Genomic DNA, 23,976 nt, shown 5'->3' on the forward strand with positions numbered 1-23,976 from the left:
CATGCAATGTGTTCTCATTTTAATTTTTCAAATTTTTAGAGGCGACACCCCCAGTCAAGCTCTATAAATTTCAGTAATTTCTGCTGAAATTCCCTAGTAAATAAAATATTTCTTTTAAATGTTGTACAGGATTTCGTCCAAAATTTCAGTTACGGTGAGGGCCGAAACGTATACCGAAACCAAAAATTAAAACCATGCATTATATGACATATTTTGCATTACTTTAAAATCTTTTTATTATAGAATTGCCAATTTAACAAAGTTTTCTGACCCTCAGAGAAATTAATGAACACTTCACTTCCTGAGTTGCAAAGGATGATGAGCACTATTATGATTTACAATAAAGAACTCATTTCCAACAAATTTCGAATTTTTGAAACAAAAATTTTCTTCTGTTATCATCATTTGCAGAATGGAGAACGGTCATAGCTTTTGACAAGGGGTCACTGTTTCTCCATTCTCTAGTTCTTGTTGGTAAAAAGAGGCTTTGATTTGACTGCTTCCCTGTCGGTAAATTTTCTATTCCAACTTTGTGAGCTATATAGAAATGCTTGAGTGGGGCCCACTGCAGCTTGGTGGATCCCACCTAAGGTTGATCTGAACCGTCTATTTCAAACGTGTTGTTTTCTGTAATACACCAATTATGAAACAGTAATGCCCAGTAATTTGTATTTTATGTCAATGGTCAAAAACTACATACAAGATTGCCACTAATCTGAACATAAAAAAGACCAAAGTTATCTGAGCAAAAGGCAAATAAAAAAAATGAGGCCAAGATTTACAAATACAAAGAGTGAACCTTTCACATGTTCCCCTGTAAAATGACATGATTGTACAGGTGCTAGTGAACTAAACAAGGGCCCCTCAGATTCCTGGCACCCAAATTAGATGAGATAAATTATATTCACATGCGTGTGTTGCGCCCAGTTAGGCTACTTTGTTGGATCCAAATCTTTCAATACACCCAGTTGCAACAGGCACCCAACCTACCTACAAGAATAATAATGTCATGTAAACTGGGTTTGTGAGATTAGAAATGCAATGGAATACAAAATTTGGTAATGTTTAAGCTAGGTTAGCCTCCAGTTTGAGATAACCACACTGGAACATGCTAATTTTTTTGTACAATCAAGAGGAACAGAACCATAGAAATGTGCAGAGGTATGGTTATGTATTTTATTTTTTATTTTTCGTAATACAGACGTGTTGTTAAGTTGCAAGTCCCATATTATAAGGTCAGTGAACAGCAAACAGGCAAAGCATTTTATAACCATTGTAATGGGCACAAATTGTAAGGTTAATATTTCCCATCCATTTGCAACATATACGTATATGACTTAGACATGTAATTGTCAGGTGGGTCTTTTTATACATTCTCATTTGAAACTTTTTTCATGCAATCTCATACAAGAAGAAACTATAGAGCTCTCATGCAATGAACTACTACTATCACTCTCTATGGCAAGCATTTGAACCCCTAGAAGCCATAGAAGCTTCAGATTTAACATCAGGCGCAGAACAAGCCATGTCCAAGTGGGATGAGGCAGATGAAATAGTTAATAGCATAAATAAAACAGAAATGATGGTTTGGGTAGTGGATAAAAACTAAGTTAATTAAAAGCATAAATAAATAGCCATGATATTCAGAGCACAACCAACATGGTTTTATATAACTCTGATAACAACAAGCCTCACAACGAAGCAGACACTCAACTTTGATTTTGTTTCTACATTTGCATGTGACTATATTGCTTCTACACAAACATCCCTAAATGGTCCATAACAAGTGTTAAACTGAAAACTGATATCTACACAACTTGAAGTGTTATAGACCATCTAGCTTTGCACTCTTCTAGCCAATTTGTTGTTCATTTGAGACTGCCCCCTGATTGGAGGGCTGACTGCCCTGGCCCTTTGCTTTATATGATCTCTATGGCTACAGCACCACTGACGTTGTAAAAGGTGTCTTTAACTTCGTAATCGAGTGAAATGTATAACTGAACTTCCAGTTATCTATGAGGCAATTCAAGCCAACTCCATCTAACGTTATCCAAGAGAATTTTGAAGCCGAACAGATGCCATTGAGCCAACTCAAGTTACTAAAGCTAGGAGGTTGCTTCCCTGAGTTTGTGAACTAAGCCACTTGAACCAAATTATGACCATCTGTCTTTCTCATCAGGATGTTATTTCCAAGCCTCAAAGGCATCTTTAGCAACATCATATATTCAAAAGGCATATTCGTCTTAAATGAAAATCATAATTATGCTAGTCCTCAATTGTTAAAGGCATGCATAGCAAAGTCCAATGTCAAGAAGCAAATGATTCTCCACACTATGATCCACCTCAGCTGCCATGACAAAACACAGAATTACTTAGCATACCATCATCTCAGAGAGAGAGAGAGAGAGAGAGAGAGAGAGAGAGGGAGGGAGAGGGAGAGAGGGAGAGATAGATTGGATGAGGCTGCTAAAGTTGATAGGTTGAAAAGGCGGAGTTAGAAATAAAAAAATCCATCAAATACTGGTAAATGAACTAAAATATTGACCACACAAAACTAATGACAACTAATGCCGCTACTTCGTTCCCCATCTTTAATTTGCTCGTTTTTTCTGCACTTATCCTTTTTCCTGAATACAATTAGAGCAGACAATAGAAAGCACGCAATCCCTAGAAATGTTCCAATTATAGTGTTCTTTTTTTTTTCTCTTTTTTTGAACTGTAATGTTTCAATTATAGTTCAGCCATAAATTGTGGTGGATAAAAATATTCCATACCATCAACACCAGGACTGAACTCGAAACAATATATAAATTCCAGTCCATCTATCACTAGGTGCAACAAATATACTAGGTGCAACAAAAGTAACACAGAGACAGAGCAACACAAAGTTTTAGGGATCCATCGGGCTTACCTAGTTTCTGTAGCTCACTCCAACAAAGAACACTGCAATGGACTTTTTGAGTTCACAGGAGCATGCAAGATACAAAGTGTCCAATACTGCAACCAGTTCAGAAAATCCAAAATAAATGTGACATAAATATTTTTTAAAACCAGTGAGAGAGAGGGAGAGAGTATTCTATTACCCTTTATCTCAATAGAGGTGCATAAGGAGCAGGGCAGGGAGATATAGTGATATCTGGTAGCTGGTTTATTAATTCGATCGTAGCATGCAGACAAGCATCCAGCATTTTCTTTTCTAATTTTACAAGTTGGGTGGCAACTCGTTTCTTTGGGTCCAAATTACTATTGCATAACTGATTCATCACAAAATGAGAAGTATCTCAACAAAGGTCTCAATTCAGAGTATATGAGAAAGAGTAGAAAACTCAATATAATATAAAATTACCAAAGCTTCATCTTCACTTGAGGTTGTAGGGTAGCCAGCCAGCCGAGCCTCAAAGTAACGAGAGAGTTGATCCAAAACTGCTCGTTCCATGCATCGGCTCACCTATTGGCATTTTATAAACATCATAAAAAAGATTTTATGCAACCATGGGCTCACCTAATGTGTCCATTTTATTCAGTTATTCTGCAAATGATATCATTTGCAAGATCTGTTACAAGTAGCTAATGAAAATAGCATAATGTGATTAAAGAGAAACTTCACCCACATCATCTGTATCATACAGTGGACAATGATGGTTCTCGTATGGTAGTATGTCAATGATAGCACATATAGAAGCATGTAAGACAAAAACTAAGAGATAAAGAATTAACAAATAAGAATAAGCATGGAATAAAATACACTAAATTCAGAAAGTATTATTATGGATTTAGAAAGTAACGTGATTCTACCAATCGTTGTTTGGAATAGAATATATGAAGTATCTCTTTAGACTGGGTGGGAGACAGCTAGAACATTCAATTTTTGGAGCTAGCCAGTTGAATTGTCGCATATTGGGACTTCATTGAAAAGAAGACTTCATGACAAAAAGCACAAATTGCTTCATCTTTGAAGCCGAAAGAAGCAATAAAGACATCATCAAGCACCGAAAGAATAATAATGAATTCCTCCAATGCTCTTAAAGAGAGACCTTTTGCAAAGCTCTAGGACAAAATGTCTTTGGGCCGGGAATGTTGTTGCTAATTACAAAGAAGGCTTTGGGGTTCAGAGCTCTACTGAATAAATTAGGGAGAAGCTTCGTAAAAAAAACTTAACCCCACCATATTTGTCCAAGCAAACTATAATTTTATCTCCGCTGCCTAAATTGAATATAAACCTTGTTTTTTACAGAAAATCGAATATAACTGGTTGTTTCACATTGTGTCAGAGCCAAAGCTCCTGAGTTCAAACCTCTTGGATTTTTTGCTATCCAGGAGGTTTGAACTAGAGAGCTTTGGCTCTGATACCATGTGTAACAACCAGTTACTCCCAAAGCTTAAGCTGTTGGAGACGGCGTATTTAATCTTTTACACTAACAATTCCTAATAATTTCAATAGCGGAATCCTAGAAGGACCACCCACCAGATGAAGCTCCACATCTTTATTCAGATAATTGGCCCATATGTCATTGAAGATAAAATGGAGTCCTCCACAAAAAACAAGGAAAGCCAATTTTTTTAATCTCAAAAGCCCTTCTTTTTTCAGATTACATATGCGGTTCCAACTCACTAGGTGGAATGTCACTTACAAAATCAATGTAGGGAGAGTTGTTGGTGCAAACCTAGGGTCCAAGGATCATTTTATTGTAACTTAGAGCTTAAGAATGTCTTCTAATTCAAACTAGTAGCAACATAAATTCCCAATCAAAATAAACAGCATTTGTTAATCAAGAACTTATAGAATTTTCATATAGATCCAAAGCTTTAAAATTAATTCATTCACAGAATTCAATTCATCCAAGTAAAAAGCTTCAACAATAGGTTCTAATAAAAAGGAAATCAACTAACTAAGAAAATAAATCAGATCTCAATAAAATCTAGCAAACAAATCAGATCTACTAAATAATGTCCAACTAAAGCCCAAACGGTCTGCCGCTCAAAAAAAAGCCCAAATGGAGTCTAAAAGGATAGAAATAAGGCTAACGAGGTTGATAGATTTAGGGTAAGATGCAGGGAAAATAAGATGAGAAAGATTAGGGTCAAGATAAGGGAAAAGTCAGGAGAAATCTAGGTAGTCTAACAAGAAAAGAAATAATGGATCAGTATCTAGGATGACGGACAGGGCCTCGGTATAATCCTTCTGCAGATGGTCTCCAGGAGAGGGGAGAGAGAGAGATAGCTAGAGTAGAGAGGTGGGGATGATCTCAGCCAAGATAAAGAAAGGGATAAGTAGAGAGAATCAAGATCTTGAAAATAAGGAGATTGGAGTAGAAATGAGGAGCAGTTTATGAACATAACTGAGAGAGTGAAAAAGGGAGGAAAGAAGGGGAAAAGAGAAATGAGACTATAAAGAATGAATTATTTAAGTGGTAGGACCCTATATTTGACCAATAGGTTAAAAGAAAAGGTATAAAAAGGACTTTAAGCGGATTTTAAGAGTTTAGCCAATGGGCAATAAGAAATAAATAGGCCGGAGAGTAAGGAGAGTAATAGGCTGTTGTGGACATCCCCACATCTAGGCCAAATAAATTGTAAATTAACTAATTAAAAAACTACCAAAAAGAGAAATAACAAGTATCCTACAGTCTCATTAAAATTAAATCTAACGACAGATGATGGTTGGATTACATCAATTCCGCCATGCGAGAACTCGACTCGACTCCGTCAAGTAGAAGTCTGTCATACGTCAAAACACATCCTCGCGAAGTCTTCATAGATGCACCAAATTCATCCATGAACAATCGATCAAAAACAGCCCTCGCCAACAAACGAGGTATTTTCAGTGAATCCATGAATTATCTTCGTCGTTTGAATGTCCGCATTGTAAAATCCAGAAGGTAACGAAGCGATGGTGGTAATCTCTGTGAAATCTCCAAGGCACTGATGGTGAACGAGTTCAATCACGATTTGGTCGTATCGAAGAAATGTCATTAGGCCTCCATGCTGTAGAAGTGATGATCTCCTTGAAACCGATCAGCAGCCACCTTGGACCTCTCGTTACTCGCTCCCAGTCACTATAACACCTCTTATGGTACATCTTCGATGTGTTGTACGAATTCATCGGCCCGAGCATTGCGTCTCCTATAGTAGGATAAAGGGGTATAATTTAGAAGATGCGGAAGGGGTGGCCACAAGTGGTATCAAGAGAGTGGGTAATGACATTATGGTATGTAAACTCTTGATGGGGTAGAGTTAAATCTCAGTGATGACGTCTTTCACCAGCTAAGCATCTCAACAAATTTCCTAGGTTGTGATTAACCATGTCTGTCTGTCTGTCTGTCTGTCCATCAATCAGATAGTAGTATGTGCTGTCAAACTGAAATATAACCATATTTTGCTCCAGAAATAAGACACATCAAAGAACCTAGCTACATAAATCGATATGAAATGAGACATATCGGAGAACCCATCAAAAATAACAATGATGGAGCCAAATCTCAGCAGTTCAGACCGTATGGGAATACATGACAATGTTGGGAGTTTGACTTTTAATGGGCTGACTTATGGGTCATACAAATTGTCCTCATGTGATCCCTATCAAGTAGAGTTTCATCATGTTCATCCCCACAACATTGTTCATTCGTTCCCTCATTTGGAGCACTTTCATCATAGTGGCCATTTCTTCCTTCACAGTCAGTTCTATCCTCATCATCTACGGGTTCTGCTAAATTGGAATGAAGATTGAATGTCCGACGTATACAATCTGATGGCATGTGACTAAAATCGTGGTTTGCAAAAGTGGGCTTTTCGTACTAGAGGGAGGCAAAACAGAAGTGAGACTTCCCTCGAATATCAATAGCAGCAAGAAAGGAAAGAAGGAATAAGAGCAGTCGGGAGCTTGCTAACCTTTTTTCTTCATAATTAGGAAAAAACTACTAGAACATGTCAGGGTTGGAAAGCCTCCACCATGCACTCAGCCTCTTGATATGAATTTATTGGTCAAGACCCGTCAAGGAAATTGTCAAGGACTTCCTTATGTCTTTGCACCCATTTTAAGTGCCTCCCTAAACTTATTTTATATATACTACACGAGTTTGTGTATTGAATACCCCAATACAATATGGGAGCAGAGCTATGACTTGGCATTTGTCGAAAGACACACACAGATTGATACAAATATGAGTATCCAGTATCCCATAACATAAGACATGGACATATATAAATAAAAACTTAAAAATGCACTTAGGTTTAACTTAAAAAAAAGGAATTTTTTGATATATTGATTATAGCATCTAGAAGACACATACTCAAGATTAAAGACATGGGACAATACAAAGAGGAGATGATAGTCAATTAAAAAAGAATGCCATATATTTGAGCAAGATAGCTAATTCAAGAAATAAAGTATCTGAGTATCATATGGATCCTCATGTCGAATTGAGGGTAGGTTTTCGTTCAATACTACTAGGTCAACTTTTTCTTTTTGATTTTTACTAATAATGATAACTCATCATTAAAACAGAAGGAAAGGTGCTCCTCAATTGACTGCGGCAGTCATGCGAAAAAGAGAAAAAATAACCTCACTAAAACGAATAAATAATTATATCCGGGGCAAATCAAATCTCTCATAGCAACCACACCTTTAACCAATGAATGAACCTCCGGATTGGCATGTTCTCCGGAAGAAAGAAACATGATGGTCCACTAAGAAATCAATGGCTTCTTAAACAGCACCCACTAACCTCCACAGTAATTCATATCTAGATTGCATCCATGGTCCATAATGATACCTCTACTCCTAACTGGTCAGAGAACACAAGTCGGCCAACCCGACATGGTCCCTAATGATGCCTCCAATACCAGTCAGACCCAGAATTTCCATAACATGCAAAACAGCCCGAGGCCAACTTCAATTTGTATTTCTTTTGTTTTTAGAGCTGTTTTATTTTAGTATGAAATAAATCAGCAAGCAACAATAATCAAGTGCCATTTGTTAATTATCCAAACAATTTCCATGTTAGATTCCACTATAGAGCGTCTTGGCCCAAAAATCAGACATCAAACATTACTACCTCCATTTAGGAAACATAAAAATGGACTGGTAAAAAATAAAAGGCAACAACCCACATTCATCAGGAAATCCTCCACGATTCAAAGGACTAGAAGTCCAGTGGCAGAGATTTTTGCGGAAGACAAATGTTTGGATCCCCAACTAGGTGGCCCCCCACCTGTACTTTTGCTCAAAATGCAATTCCAAGGTAATACATGCAGATTTAGCATATAGCAACAGTTGGTTTTATACGCACTTCATCAAGAGCAAAACAAAAGAAAAGACAACCTACGCCTAACTCACGAAAACTAAGGCTCAAGAGAAGTGATTCATCAATGGCTAATTAATTACATGTCAACTGTTGAAAGGGTATCCACATAATTCACAAGGGATGATAAACCCTCAATAGTGACATTTATCCGTAGCTTATAAGGCATCGATGAGTTACAAAGGATACCTAAGTTCTTCTCTAGTTTCTGTTTAACATTTCAACTGCTTAGCTTACTCTTCTTCGTCGACCAACACCGTCCATTTATTCTGTTTTGACTGTTAAAAAAATAAGATTTCTCTTTTGGTTATCAGAAGAATAGCATAGAAGTGCAAATGTATTCCTAACAGTCTAACTCTATATGATGAAAATATCAAAAGATGGCATTCCTACTTCTACGGAGTCATATGTCACCACACATTTTATGGATTGACAAAATATTCTCAATGTAGGATTTAATTATTTTCACAACTAAGAAACAAGTAGAATAAAACCACTAACAGGACATATGGGGCCTTGAGAAGAAACAACTGACTGCATCTCGGAAGGATCGGAAACATAGCCTAATCGTAGATAAGGAAGCATATCTGATACAGCTTCCTTTTCTCTACCTACATATACCTGCAAAAGGGGCATAATATAAGGTAATGAGAAAAAATAAAATCCAATAATTTACAAAACACAGAAAGAGAATTGGTTCTATACGTGAAAAACTTGGACAGACAATTTTCCATTCCTTTGAGCAACCATTCTCTTGTCCTGATATTGAGGATCCTCTGTATTCAGGGATGCCTGGATCAAGGACGCCATACACAACATAAGATGTGTGAGGAGAAAGTGAAAGAGAGCAAACTAGCCTATGGTCCTGTTCGTTTTGGATTATGACAACCGATTGAGACTCCAAAACCTATTTTTGGTCTCAAAATTAAACATAATTTTGAGTCGAATAATAGGTTTTGGACTCACAATCTGTTGTCATAATCTAAAACAAAGAGGGCCTATAGAAGTGCGGGGAATCAAGATTTCACCTCAACCAATATGCGGTCATAAGGATTATCTTCGTCCACAAAACCATAATTCAGAAGCAACCTTGAATTTGGTTGGGGTCCACACCTACACCATCTACAAATTGTAAGTGATCCATGCATAAAATGGCACATAGTACTTGCGGAGCAGTAGTAGCTACATTGCCAACATGAATCCAAGAGCAACTCCAAAGAAAGGTCTCATACATAACTTCATAGTCTGAAGAAAAAAATAGAATACCACACAACAATTGAGTCCCCGGCTTTATATGGACGGTCCACCACCAGTTGAACAGCACCATCTACAGCAGTCAGCATTGCCTTGCAGTTGCTTTTGTAAGCCAGTAATGGGGGGCCTAGAGGAACTAAAGCGAACCTTCGAGCCAAACTCACTTTCTGATTCAAACAGAAGTTAAGCCATCAGATCAGCGGCTTTCAAAAATGTGCAACATAAAAGAATTTTATTGAGAACAAAAAATACACACACACGCAGCACACATCGAGAAATGATAGAATGAAGGGCAGCCTTTCGAAAACCAGCTTCAAGGGCGCCCCCATTGGTCAGTTTTCAGCAAAGTGCATTTCTGATGGCCCCAAAAAAAGTGGGTGGCGCAAAAAAAATGGTGATTGGCACAAAAAAAAGGAAACGGCTTTGACTTTGCTGAAAACTGACCAATGGAGGTGCCCTTGAAGCATGAGAAAGCAAAAAATGTCCTGTGCAATCCAAATAAGAAGAGTCAACTGATGCACCCTTCTATTCTCAATCACAAACTCCTAAATGTTACTCGAATAATTTCAAGTATTAAACCTAAAAGCCATATAAAGCATCGCTATAGTACATACTTTGGCAGTTTACGCCCCTTGTAATGATTCTAAAAGGAATATGCTGTCAGCTGAACTCTCCAAGTGAGATTAAATAAGAAGAGCCAGCTAGCATAAACTAACACAGGCAAGAAATAAGGAAAAAAAATTCAACCACGTCTTGAATTTCTCCTGCTATGTCTAGGTTTTCTAATTTTATGTCTGAACATGGTCCAATTAATCTCCATATGCAAGGAGGGAAATTTATATGGTCTAGTAGAGAGGTTCCCATTATATTAAGCAGAATGGATAGGTTCATGATTGAGTCAGGTTGGGGAGAAAGCTTTTCAAGGTCTTTCCAAAGGGACTCTCAAGCGCATCTTGAATTTCTACTGCTATGTCAAGGTTTTCTAAATTTATTTATGACCATGACCTAATTGATCTCCATCTGCATAGAGGGAAATTTACATGGTCTAGTAGAGAGGTTCCCTTTAAGTAGATTGGATAGGTTACGAATTGCATCATGTTGGACAGAATGCTTTCCCAGTCTTTCCAAAGGTCCTTCCTTACCCAATCACAGAACATGCACCACTAATTCTAGATACAGAGGATGAGTAGAGACGCGCGGGGCCCCTTTTATGTTTGCACACAGGCTAACTCCGTGAATTTAAACATTTTGTGAGAAAGTGGTGGGAGTCTCTCACGATGGAGAGGAGCCCCGGGGTTTCATCTATTTTGCAAGCTCAAGGTTCTAAAAGGGAGTCCTTTGGGATTGGAATGAGGTCCATTTTTAAAAAAAATTGTTATTCAGAAGATCACACTGAATGATGAGACTGATTGATTTGGTAGGAAAGAGGAAGAAGGTATGCTTTCTACTAAAGAACGTAGGTCAGGAAGAAATATTTTGGAGGCAAAGGTCTAGAGATATTTGGTTTGCGGTCGGTGACCCTAATTCGGGGTACTTTCACCATATGACTACCTCCAGAGGAAGAAGAAAGCTTATTAGCAAGCTGATAGTGGTTGGTCAAGAGTTAGACGGTAGGGCTTGGGCTAGAGGAGGAAATTGTTAAATGCTTTTCGTATATGTTCAAATCTGAATGGGCAGCAACGCGTGGTTTTTGCTGAGGGAACTCGATAATGGGCAGCAAACAGTGGCTTCTTTCTCAGCATGAGGGAACTCAATAATCCCATTGTAATAAAACCAAAGTTTCTTCAAAATGCTCATTCCAGAAATGCCTGTTAGATTCTATTCCCCCCCTGTTCTGATGGTAATAACGCGGTGTTGTGGCCTGCAAGAAACATCTCTTCTTTCATTTTAGTTTATTCATCAGCATTTTTTCTTATTGATTCAAGGGGTGGCAGTGCTCTTCAATGAAGTTTATCGAACTGATTTAGCAGTGATACATAGAAACCCCTTTTGTAGAAAAGTGGATGGGTAGTTCACCTCTCACAAACCCCATGGGAAAGGGCTACCACGGAATCATGTCCAAAGGGATTTATCTTGTAACTCTGTTTGTTCTGCCTAAACCTAACAAAAGAATCATCCCAAAATGTTGGACACACCAACTTTCCGCTTTGACATTTTCTGCATAAACTAATTTAATATTATAATTTAACTCTACAGGTCTATCAACTCCACTTGACACCATGAATGCCTTAAAAAGAATGTTCTTACTAAAGTACAGAACATAAATAATGGATGATAGAATTCTATCTAGAGATCCATAAGATAGAAGGCACAACTACAGCGACAAGATATTACCTGCAAATGCACAACACAAGACTGAACCGCAACAAAAGCTTGTTTGAATATCTCAAATGGAAATGCCTCAGTAGGTATGTCATAAGGGTATTGCTGCAAAATGCAAAGAGTAATAATTATAACAATATAATATTTTGCTTTATAATCCCAAATATATCAAACACCCAATATAGTTCAAGAAAGAAAAGAGAAATACAAAATATTTCATTGGAAAATAATACAGTTTAATTTACTTCGTCCCATAATCTGCTGAGGTAGGTATGTGTGTAACCTGAAACAGTGAGCCAGCCATAAACCAGACAGTGTCGAGCTCATTATATTCTCTCTTGATCCCCTTGCCCCTTTCGAGAACTTCAGCCTGCATCATTACCACCAAGGAATGGCTTTATTGCTTTGGAACTGTCACATATATTACTTGGTTAACTTAAAATTTGTGGGTACATGACTACAGGAGGGATTCTGAACTACTCAGTCACTAAAGTAGCCATTGGAAATATAAGACAAGGAGATTATAGTTCAGATCAGAAGTGAAGATAGTACCCTTGTAGGGCTGCCGATCAAATACGCCAGTTCACTTTCTGACCATAGAAGTGGAGATTCTACAGCTAGCTGGCCTCTCCCTCGCTGGCGATCTAGCTCCCTAATGAAGGGATACCAGAAAGATTTCCTCCCCTGCTTCTTTTCATACATGAGATACAGTGCCAAGCAGGCCAATTCTGAAAGCTTGTTTGTCGTTAACAACTCCGCTGCATAAAGAATCAGGAAATAAATAAAATTTCTTTGCACCGTGGGATTTTGGGAGAAACGTGAGAAGGGGCAATTTGGCTTATTGCAAACTAAAAGTGGGTTTTGTAAATGCAGCAAAAGTTGTTTAATGACCAGTTTAGAAAAGCAAAGAAGGGTTGCCCAAAGTAAGATAACTAGTTAAGACAAACCCAAGTCTAATAAGTGTACTTCGCCAAGAAGGGTTCTCATATAGAGAAAACAATCTATAAAACCCAGAGATCCAACTGCCAAGCTGGTCAAATTCAGTAATCGTAAGCAAAGCCATTAGGGAAATCATCATCAAGTGGTCCATCGATAAAATTTATTTTTCTTTTTGGTTTCTTAAGAAATGAATATAGGTCTCTAACTCCCCAATTTTATTGAATAGAATTTCAGAGTTGGATGTTTGGTGTCTACCTCGGATGGAGATCCCAGTTTCGGGGAAACAATTTTATAATATATATGAATAAAGAAGAAGATCCACTTAGCCAAGAAGACTTTTAGCTTGCTTTTTCATGTGATCAAGATTCTAGTAAATGTACTCATTTTCTGTCCATTTATAGGCATTTGATGTCATTTACCCTTTCCGATCGAATTGGAAAGCTAAAACACATCAAAAACCCCTATTTTTAACACAATTAAGAATCTCGAAGTTTCTAAAACCATAAACAGAGGATGAAGACGATGATGTTTCACTAACTTTTCATGCAAGCTCTCCTATAATCAAATTTCTACTACATTCTACACCAAGGGGTGACCATTTGCCTCTGTCAAAGTCGTGATTCGAAGGAGGTGCCTTATTTTAGGTTCTTTTTACTGTGTATTCGGCTCTATCTTCCATTCGTCCTACTTGTCTTGCCCAAAACGAGTTTAGGACCTTCCAGAGCGGGCATTTTCCATTGGTTCTGCTCCCGCTAGATTGGATAACCCAGCATGGGCAAATGCTACACTGGTGTCGGTGGTGGTATTACCCAGTTGAAAGAACATCTAGGAGGCGTTGGTGGCAGCGATAATATGGCTTGTAGAAAGGTTACTCCAGACGTCAAATGGCAGTGGAAGAAATTTTAATATTGAAAAAAAAAGGCTAGGAAAAGCCATATCCGTTAAAAAATTTCTTGGTTTATTACCCCAAAGGAGTAGTTTTTATTAAATTAATGAATGCATCAGCCATAATAAAGAATGCCGATGCTTTGTTTGAAAAACTTGATGAAACTGTTATAGAAGTGTAGGACATTGTGCAATTTCCAAAAGATAGTTAGCCCAATTACAAAGGTACAGGGAATAAGTCAGAGAAAAATTATGGTAGTTTCTACAAAAAAACACCATGTGCAACCCATTGCATAATTCTTGTGTTGGAAAACCTGGCTAGACCAGATAAGTTCCTCATCATTGATAACACCATAGAGTGGGCTTGCAAGATAACCATGGATAATTGTTGCACCTTATGAGAAACAAGTTTACTAGAGGGAGAGGCTTGTGTTATCCTGCTTGGATGAGGCTTGCGTGGAATTTCTTGGCCATATAGAGTCTTGGGTTTCATAAAAAGCCGCTGCAACCGACGTTTGTATCTGATGACTATGTTGCCAATAAGTATGTCAAACATGAGCTTGGCCCGTTGATTGTTGCAGCAATGTTGGACAACTCTTTCTGGTCCAACTGTAAATTAATTTTGATCATTGGTGAGCATTTGATGAGAGTGTTTCGCTTAATAGATCGGCAAGACAAACCTGTCATGTGGTATTTTATGAGTCCATGGATAAGGCCAAAGAAGCCATTAGGGAGAGGTTGTAGAGTCGATGCCCATCCGGAGAATTATTGACAAAAGATGGGATGAGCAGTTTTCATAGTCCCTTTCGTGCATCTGGTTACTTCCTTATCTCAGTTTTTGGCTAGTCACACTGATGCAGATATTAGGATTTATTTCCGCATTATTTAGTTTCTAGTATTTTTATTTCCATGTTATTAGTTTCTAGGATTTTATTTTCCATGTTATTTTTAGGAATTCTTATTTTAGTAGGTTTCTATCTTTTGGGTTGTTATTTGCCTATATATAGGCCTCTTTACAGCTTATTTTGTAACTTTTGATGATTATTGAATAAAGATTCTTCTCCCTCTAATTCTAGTTTTCTTCTTCCCTCTTCTGATTTCTTCTCTTCTTCTACTACTTCTCCCTAAATTCGTCTCTTCTTCAGGTTATTTTCGTCTCTTCTTCCCCTATTCTTCTAATTCTATCCCCTTTCATCTATTTCTCTCCCTTTCCTCAATTTCTCTTCACGGTCCTACATCAATTTGGTATCATAGCGAAAGATCCAAGCCTCCAAAGTGAATCACCATCAATTCTTAATCTTAGCCCTAGAGGTTTTTTTTTCTTCTTTAAAACTCAGCCCCTCATCATCCAATTCTCAGCATCCAATTCTCAGCTTTTCTAGTTCACCCATCCACCTTCTATCGTCTCCATCTCTTCCACGGAAAAACCGCAACCCAAACCCAAACCCTTGGTGCCAAACAGTAGCGCCTCTTGCTGTCATAAATAAATTGACAAAAAAGAAAAGAAAAAATCTCTGCTGCCCGGAATTTCTACCCGAACCTCCTACCATCACCCTCGCAGGAACTTTAACACCATTAGTTCATCTAAACCTCTCCTCAGATCATAACCCTAACCCTTTGAGGAATTTCATCAAACACCTTAAGGGCATCAATTCCTTCACCAAACAACCCTTCACTATCTCAGCCATCGAATCGCAATAGCCTTTCCGTCTTGATTGCAGCCACAAATTTCACCCATAATTTCAGCCCCAAACCCTTGGTTTCAGTCCATCAAACCCTCCTCAACAAAACCCAACATAATCTTTTTTGCAGCACACCTAGTGTCCAGGAAATTGGAAATTTCTTTTCCCCTGCTGTGGTACAACGAGACTCGTTCACGAGTATATCTTCTCTTTTATTAGGGGTTTCCAAATACAACAAATCTAAAAGATACAAAAGGGTTACGTGAATTGCAGGTTATCTATATCAGGCAAGTAGGAGACGTGTCCTGTTACTTTTCATGTGTTGCAGTTTCCAATTTGAAGTTATCCGAAATAGCAAATTACCCCTTACCTGCTTTTACGGGTAAGCCATCTCTCCACTTAGTTTATCTTTACCTAGTGACCTGCTATAGGAGGTAACTTGGAAAGGAGGCAGTTTGCAACTTTGGTAAAGTAACTTGGCAGGTTAGGTTGTTGTGTAGTAAGTTGACTTTTCAAAACAAAAAGTTACACAACTTATATTTGGTAAGTTACTTATTTTATCTACACACCCCTCTTGCTTCTTATAAGTTGTTCGTGACTGAAGCACGGACAAAAGAAAGAAAAGAATATTATTACAACCCCCATATTTCCTCCTTGGGCACCCCTTATTTTTACTTTTTTGCATTAAGTGGGTCACTTCCCACTTGGATAAACACCCCCCATTTTTCCTAGGGCACCCCCATTCGGGCCATTCGTGTTGCATTGCAAGCCATATTCTGTCATCGTGAATTTTTTTTTAGAAGAAAAAAAGAAAAGGAAAGAAAATTCCCTCTCTTTGCTAGTTTTTCTCTCTTATTGTTTGGGCTATTTCTGCTCAAAATTGGCTCTCGACCTCAACACGAAAGTTGTTTGTGACAACTTTTAGAGCGCATCCAGCCTATTTTCAGCAGTTTTCAGCACAGTTTCGGGAGCCATCTCATCCGTTGATCGCGCCCCTTCTTCCGATCATCAGCTTTCACTCATCCGATTTCAGATCCGCGATAGACGTTGTGTTCCTTTCGACATGACAAACAAATCAGACGGTTGATTTCAGTTTTTGACGCCGATCCCTATGGCTCCTCCAGCTACTCCATATTTTGATAGATATGATCTTCGATATTCTTCTGCATCACAGGTTTCATATTTCTATGGTTATGATGACTGCACCTATCCCTATGGAGATGTTGAGAATGCGTGTCTAGATTGGATCCAGGCACTTAATGCATACCATAGGTACTGTGGTTATGATCATCAAATAACAATTCGCAAAGTCACGGATACAATGTGCCGCGAAGCCCAGTCAAAATGGAATTTCTTCGTTAACGAGCGTCGTGAGTTTTGTAAGCCTCCATTTCGTCGATGGGAGGATGTTCGTTATGAGTTTACATACCACTATCAAAATCAACAGAGATTGAAACATGAGTGAGCAGCGTATGACCAAAGATTGATGCGTGAAAAAGCCGCTCGACGAGAAGAAGCAGCTCACCATAAACGACAAACCGCAACATGTCGTGCACGAGACGCTGAAATTGCAGCTGAAAACCGATATTTCGAGCGTCGCATGCGCGAGTCATATTTGCAGAGCCGCTTCACTACTTCATCCATCCCACCTAGCGTTGCTGCTATTCTTACGGAGCACGATACTAGTATTGATGAGATCATCGACGTTGAGCCTTTGATTCCATCATATTCAGATTCTGAGATGGACGATCCAGAGTTAGAGACTCAGTTGATTGCTGATATCGACATCGTTACACATGATGCTTCTGAGATTTCTGCCGCACCGATTGCCGAGCATCTAGAGAGAGATTTTGCCACTTCTACAGTCGAGACAAATATTTTGGCAGAACCGCATGAGGTTGATCCATTGACAGAGTCGATCGCGCACCACCATGAGTCGGAGATTGATCAAGAGGATTACCCGCCTGATATCACTATACCAGATACGATTCTAGCTAATGATTTTGTTGCTGATTCCATTGAGCAGGATTTGATACCATCAGGTGATATCTTTATCAAGGCTAGTCATGGATTGCTACTGTCCATGGCTGTTATGCCGATCCCACCGATCCAGGAAGAGTATGTTGCCATCTTCCCAGCTTATTTGATTGTCAAGAGAGGTTCGCGTCTTTATGATTCTGCATGGATGATTTCTTCTGTATTACTACGCTCGCGTTCCATACCACTTTCACAGTCATCCCGAGCGTTGTATAGCATTCCAATGTTCGAAGGATTACGACTCCTGCTTCTTGATTGGGTCGTGTACATATTTGATCCAAGCGGATTAGAACTCGAGGGCGAGTTCTTTTCAAGCGGGGGAGAATGATGCAGATATTAAGATTTATTTCCGCATTATTTAGCTTCTAGTATTTTTATTTCCATGTTATTAGTTTCTAGGATTTTATTTTCCATGTTATTTTTAGGAATTCTTATTTTAGTAGGTTTCTATCTTTTGGGTTGTTATTTGCCTATATATAGGCCTCTTTACAGCTTATTTTGTAACTTTTGATGATTATTGAATAAAGATTATTCTCCCTCTAGTTCTAGTTTTCTTCTTCCCTCTTCTGATTTCTTCTCTTCTCTCCCTAAATTCGTCTATTATTCTCTTCTTCTACTACTTCTCCCTAAATTCGTCTCTTCTTCAGGTTATTTTCGTCTCTTCTTCCCTATTCTTCTAATTCTATCCCCTTTCGTCTATTTCTCTCCCCTTTCCTCAATTTCTCTTCACGGTCCTACATCACACACCTTCTCTAGGCATTGGGGGATCACCAAAGGATTGGTGGATGGCATTGTCAGATTGGTACCAAATGTAGACACACAACATGGCATCAATGGTCAAATTGAGGAGCCTGGCATGGCATGACCATCTGCACCTGATAGAAGCCAAGTCCAGGCAAAGTAATTTGTTTATGGTATGCATTCAAGTTCATTTGTTTTGAAATTTTAATGAGGCATTGTTGACTAAGAACTTTTTTATTGCATTTGCATGGTGGTTGCAGTTTGGTAATGGCATCATATAACTACAAAGCTTTGCAATTAGGGTACTTAGTCAAACTTGTAGTGTGACAGGATGTCAAAGGAATTGCAGTACTTTCAAGTACTTCTACTCTGCAAAAAGGAATATCCTAGAGCAATAGAGAATGCATTATCTGGTATCTGTCCCCAACTTGAAATTTTGAGAAAGGTATATTTTTGTAGTATAGTGCTTTTAATATAGGTTCATTTGTGCCAAGACTCACAATTTACAGTAATTGGAATTTCTGTTATTTTGTAATAGGGATTTAAAGAAGAAAAAATCAAACACGTGCAACCCATCAATCCAGAGAACCTTAATGTTATGCCAGACTAGGTAGCAAAGGAAAACCCTAATATTTTTACCATTGATTATTTAGGTTGGAAATTTTGTGGAACAACCTACTCTTGTTGCTGCGCATGAGAGAGACGAGGACATTGACGATGGTGATAGGAGTTGTTGTTGGTGATGACAAGCACAAGTGGGAGTCAGACGAGGATGAGGACTCACTACTATACTACAGTGGCTTGTTATTATTACTCTGAGCCTTAGTCATTAGGAGGCTCTTCAACTGCACTTGCTCACCTTATGTAGATATATCCCTCATTAGACACTTCAAGGGTCATAGATTTGGGCACCATGGATCACATTACCAGTGACTCAGGCAACAAGATCTTCATCTGTCCTTATTTTAGTTCATCTCATACCATCATGAGGGATAGATCTTCCATTCTCACCACCCATGCCACTATTGCGCTACTGCGTTCATTTCCACTTCTTCGAGTGGCTTAAGTGTTCCCAATGTATATGTTGTCCCAGAGCAGGCGGGACAACACGATATATCACTAGTGTACCTGGAGCTCGACATAATTGTAGATGACTAATAGGAATAAGGCCATCCTAAGGGTGCTAGGGTCCACCCTGTGTTGGCCATGCGAATAATAATAACCAGGTCGTGTATAGGTTGCTGGTGCTAAAACTGACGATAATGCTGTTGCTACTATGGTAGAAAATATCCATAACAGCAACCACTGCGACTGCCTTACGCACAACCTCGTTCACAAGGGTTGTTGTTTGACGAGTAGAGCACCTCAATGGTTCCAAAAGAAGTAGAACAAGTAAATTGGCTGAGAGGAGCCTCCTAAGGATTTAGTTGCAGACATCATACCCTCTAGCTAAAAGAGAAGAATCCGGAGCTCGGCATGTGTCAAAAAGGTAGTCTTGGCAACAAGAGATGTGGTGAAGGTTCAATAACCATCACCAATACCCTAGAGACTGTATTGGGCCTTATCTGTGTTGGAAAAAGAGTGTTGAATTGTGAACTGATCAAAGAGGGCCTTCATCTTCCTGAGATATTCCAATATATCTAGCTTACCCTTTTTGTTGTTCTGTTGTGCGAGTAAATCTACATGATTCAAGTCGATTTTGTTTTCCTTTTTTTTTCTGTGTGTGTGTGTGTCCAAAGATCTAGGACAGAAGTGACTTTAGGACCATGGAGATCACCTCAGGTGACAGTATGAAATCAATCAATCCAATCAGAAGGTGGTGCTGTGCATATCCAGTATTGTAAGCAGGATTGTGTTCTTACTATTCAGTCTTCTCCTCTAAATTTGCTAGTTTAATAAGTTCATCAGGAAAAAAGTTAATCCCCACTAATCGATAAAGAAGATCCTGGATTACCATAAGGATTTGACCCTTCCATAGAAGAAATTTGTCGTGCGAGAGTTCAATATTGACCAATTGGGAGAATATGGGATAGGAAGAAGAGGAGTTTGGGAGGCACGATACGTAAGAGAAGCCATAAGGATGACATATGAATATAAGACAAGAAATCAAAGGTAAGAGAGGATGGAAATAGGATGGGATAAAAGGTGAAAGATATATATCAAAAAGGAATCAAAAAGGAGGGGAAGAGCGCAAAATCCAAAGGATGATTAACTTGGATTTTTATTTTATTTTTTTATTGCAGTTCCCTCTTATGTATGATATGGTATTTCAAGAGATCCCTCTGTAGTATTCCCCAAATTGGATTGAGATAGTTCGATAGTTTTACGAGTTCTTTTTTTTTTTTGAATGGTATAATTTACTAGTTCTTTTACCACATTGACAATGTTCACAATACATGAAGAATCAGGAAAGTTATAGGTGCAAACAGATACACTAACATGCTGTACTTATATTTTTGTATCAGCTCATACACTAACCAATATTGTTTGTCTCCACAAGACAGACACAGTAATGAAAAACCACATTTATGACTAGAATAGTGTCCCATATCGAACAAATAGTTTCCAGATGCCTGTGGTTGAACCGTTCCATATTGCATGCACCTGGAGCATTAAGTCTGTGCATACAATGCAGAAGTGTTTGTTTCATTCTCATTAGGTGGACCTTGTTCGTTGATCAAAATCTTTACAAAAAAAATAAAAAATTAGGTGGACCCTGTCTCCCTTCCAACAAGAGCATGTGATCTTGTTGTCAACCTTAATTTTGTCACATCAGATGCCAATGCATATTGTTTAATGAAAATGATGCAATTAAAATGCATACGTCTCCAAAATCAAAGGTTTCTTGTTGTGGTGAAACCATGAAACATCTCTCTTATCTTTCTTTGCTTTTTTTAAAAAAAATTCACTAATTATCATGAAAGGGAAAAGATAACATGTTGATTATCTCTGTATACTCCCCTGAAATCGTCACACACAAATGATTGGCATGAGGATGGACCTAAAAAGAGAGAAAATGACTGAAGGAAAAAGATGGAAAAATCAATCAAAGTGTAATTTCAATGTAAAGGTTGCAAAAAATCTGGCACTACCATCATGCTTAAGAAGATAAATTCATATATTAATAAATAATGAACAATCACTTACCAATCGTTTCATTCCCCAAAACTCTCTCTAGTGTTACAACCAATGAATTCGGAACTGAGAATGTGATGTCCCCCGCCTGCAAATCTACCCCAAATTACACCCAAAAACAGGGAAAAAAAAAGAGAAAGAAAGATGCGAACAAGGTAGCTATTATCTCTTAATATCAATTAATTATTATCTAATAATTATCTGTTATTTAGAGATTTAGTGGGATTTTTACTTATTATTATTGGCTATTGGCTTTATTCGGCTTTGTTAGGACTCATTTCTCTTCAGAAATGTGGCGTAAGAGAGGGATATTTTATTAGTTTGTAATTCTTATTTTTCTCATCGTCTTCTCTCCCTATTCTTCTCGAGGCCATCCCCCTGGACGTGGGATTACTTGAGTCTCTCTCCCAAACACCGTATTAGAAAAGTAAAACAAATAATATTTGATTAGCTTGTAATTCTTATTTTCATAAAGCAATGAAAAATCTTCTTCTATTCTTCTTGAGGCTATCACCTGGACATGGAATTATTTGAGTCTCTCTAGTCTCTTCAAAGCGCGGTATTAGAAAAGTAAAACAAACTATAAGCATGAAATTTTCAACTTCTTCTCTTCCTATTCTTCTATTCTTCTTGAGGCTATCCCTCTTGAAGTGGGATTATTTGAGTCTCTCTTCCAAGCGCCGTATTAGAAAAGCAAAACAAATTATAAGCATAAAATTTCCAAATTAGCTACCTTAAGATCCTCACTGGCTGCCACATAATGAATTGGCCGGTGCTTTTCGTCGTGTGATGGCTTCTCCTTGAGAATGACCTTACAAGGAGGAAGCCCTTTGCTGTGCATCCAAGATTTTAGGTCACCAATCTCACGTTCTTCTGAATTCACAACGATGGGACGAGAATTGCCTTCTTCTTTCTTTGATCCAGCAACCAAGGTATCTGCGCCGCATGCCGAGCAGAGATTCTGGTGACGAATCCGTTGAAATGCGGGAGAATATTTAGGGTTTCTTCTGATGATTGTGGTGGGATTTGAAACCCTAGAAGGATTGACATGCAGCGGCAAAGAGGGAGTGGGTGAGGGAAATGCAGTGTTGTGGAAACAAGTAATGTTCATGGTCGCTTCTATTCGTTTTTCGGAGAGAGAGAGAGAGAGAGAGAGAGTGCGATACTGTGTTAGGGCATGAGAAGGATTGACATGCAGCGGCAAAGAGAGAGGTTTGGAGGAGGAGAACCAGATAAGAGCCGATGGACAGGAGTATGCTCGATATTTTTTCTTTTAGGAAATGATATATTCGCTCCTCTTGTTTTTAACTTGGACAGTCCCTCCTAATGTAAAAATAAAAAATAAAAGGAAAAATGACCAAATAGAAGGGGTTTCTACTGACTATGACATTTTAAGAGGGGTGTTTTCTAAATCACCAATCAAGAGTGCATATGACTAAAATGCCCTTGACTCTCTCTCTCTCTCTCCCCCTATCAAATCACCTTTTTGAAATGATTACATTTAGAGAAAAACAAATCCCAAAACCCACCTTTTTCCCTCTTCTTCTTCTTCCTCCCACCTACCAAAAAACGTACGTATGAAAAACCCAAAAACCTCAATTTTTGAAACCCAAAAACCTCCATTGTTAGATGCCAAAAGCTCCATTCTATTGCTGAAAACCTCATTTTTAGATGTGAAAGCCTTCCTAACCCTTCATTGCATTGCACAACGCCTCCATTTTCAACAAATATTGGAAAAAAACGTTATTGGATTTGGAAATCTTAAAAATCTTTACTAGAAACCACCATTCCATTGCATAAAGCTTCCATTTAATAGAAAGGTGTGTATTTTTACCCCTCTCCTCTCTCTTTCCATTATAAGGCATGTTTATAAACTTGAATGAAAGTTTTCCATGTTAAACTACTGTCTTCCATTGCAGAAAGCCTTCAATCACTATTTAATCTTATTTAAATTACTTTAAACACTTTATAATCATTGTTATTTTTCTGTAAACCACTAATTTCTTAAGTTTAACCAGTATTTCACTACCATAAACCGGTACTGAAGTGGGGTGTTTATAAGTGGTTTATATAGCTTCTTTGGTTAAGAATCCTCCGTAGTGGTTTATAATCGTAATTAGTGGTTTATTATGGCTTACCAGTGGTTTAGAGTGTTTATAATTGGTTTATAAGGATTTATAAATGATTTATACAGGGTGAGCAGTAGTTTATAGTGTTTATAAGTGGTTTAGAGTGTTTACAACTGGTTTATATAGGGTAAACAGTGGTTTATATAAGGCTATCAGTGATTTAGAGTGTTTATAAGTGGTTTGTGTAGGCTTATCAGTGGTTTAGAGTGTTTATCATTGGTTTATACAGGATAAGAAGTAGTTTATACTGTTTATAAGTGGTTTATATAAGCTTATCAGTGGTTTAGAGTGTTTATAACTGGTTTATATAGGGTAAACAGTGACTTATATAAGCCTATCAGTGGTTTAGACTGTTTATAAGTGGTTTATGTAGGCTTATCAGTGGTTTAGAGTATTTATACATGGTTTATACAAGGTAAGAAGTAGTTTATAGTGTTTGTAAGTGGTTTATATAGGTTTATCAGTGGTTTAGAGTTTTTACAACTGATTTATATAGGGTAAACAGTGGTTTATATAAGCCTATTAGTGGTTTAGACTGTTTATAAGTGGTTT

General features: G+C 38.1%; 1 protein-coding gene across 2 annotated transcripts; it reads right to left on the reverse strand.

Moving 5' to 3' along the window:
* Positions 1 to 641: 641 nt before the first annotated feature.
* LOC143847124 (uncharacterized) lies at positions 642 to 22,581 on the reverse strand. Of its 2 annotated transcripts, none has more exons than XM_077355815.1 (13): positions 22,029 to 22,581; positions 21,308 to 21,383; positions 12,429 to 12,634; positions 12,160 to 12,246; positions 11,889 to 11,981; positions 9,567 to 9,721; positions 9,329 to 9,413; positions 9,006 to 9,092; positions 8,802 to 8,921; positions 3,347 to 3,448; positions 3,084 to 3,254; positions 2,912 to 2,997; positions 642 to 986 (listed from the first exon to the last, which is right to left on the reverse strand). In XM_077355815.1, exons 1-11 carry the CDS (start codon positions 22,404 to 22,406, stop codon positions 3,087 to 3,089), a joined length of 1,557 nt encoding a protein of 518 aa, XP_077211930.1. In that variant the 5' UTR covers positions 22,407 to 22,581; the 3' UTR covers positions 642 to 986; positions 2,912 to 2,997; positions 3,084 to 3,086. The 2 variants fall into 2 exon arrangements, with proteins under 2 accessions (XP_077211930.1, XP_077211929.1); XM_077355814.1 differs by having other exon boundaries at positions 642 to 990.
* Positions 22,582 to 23,976: the final 1,395 nt, after the last annotated feature.

The sequence above is a fragment of the Tasmannia lanceolata genome, unplaced genomic scaffold (genome assembly GCF_043159265.1).
Source record: "Tasmannia lanceolata isolate RefF3 unplaced genomic scaffold, GAP_Taslan_0.1 ptg000015l, whole genome shotgun sequence".
In the NCBI taxonomy this organism is placed as follows: Eukaryota; Viridiplantae; Streptophyta; class Magnoliopsida; order Canellales; family Winteraceae; genus Tasmannia; species Tasmannia lanceolata.

What these genes read in the sequence shown, in the direction of transcription:
- LOC143847124 (XM_077355815.1), bottom strand. Translation starts at nt 22,406, where the DNA reads ATGAACATTACTTGTTTCCACAACACTGCATTTCCCTCACCCACTCCC. An exon ending in CAGCCAGTGAGGATCTTAAG is followed by an intron (nt 21,384 to 22,028) that starts GTAGCTAATTTG and finishes GTAGATTTGCAG; the next exon opens with GCGGGGGACATCACATTCTC. An exon ending in TGATCGGCAGCCCTACAAGG is followed by an intron (nt 12,247 to 12,428) that starts GTACTATCTTCA and finishes GTAATGATGCAG; the next exon opens with GCTGAAGTTCTCGAAAGGGG.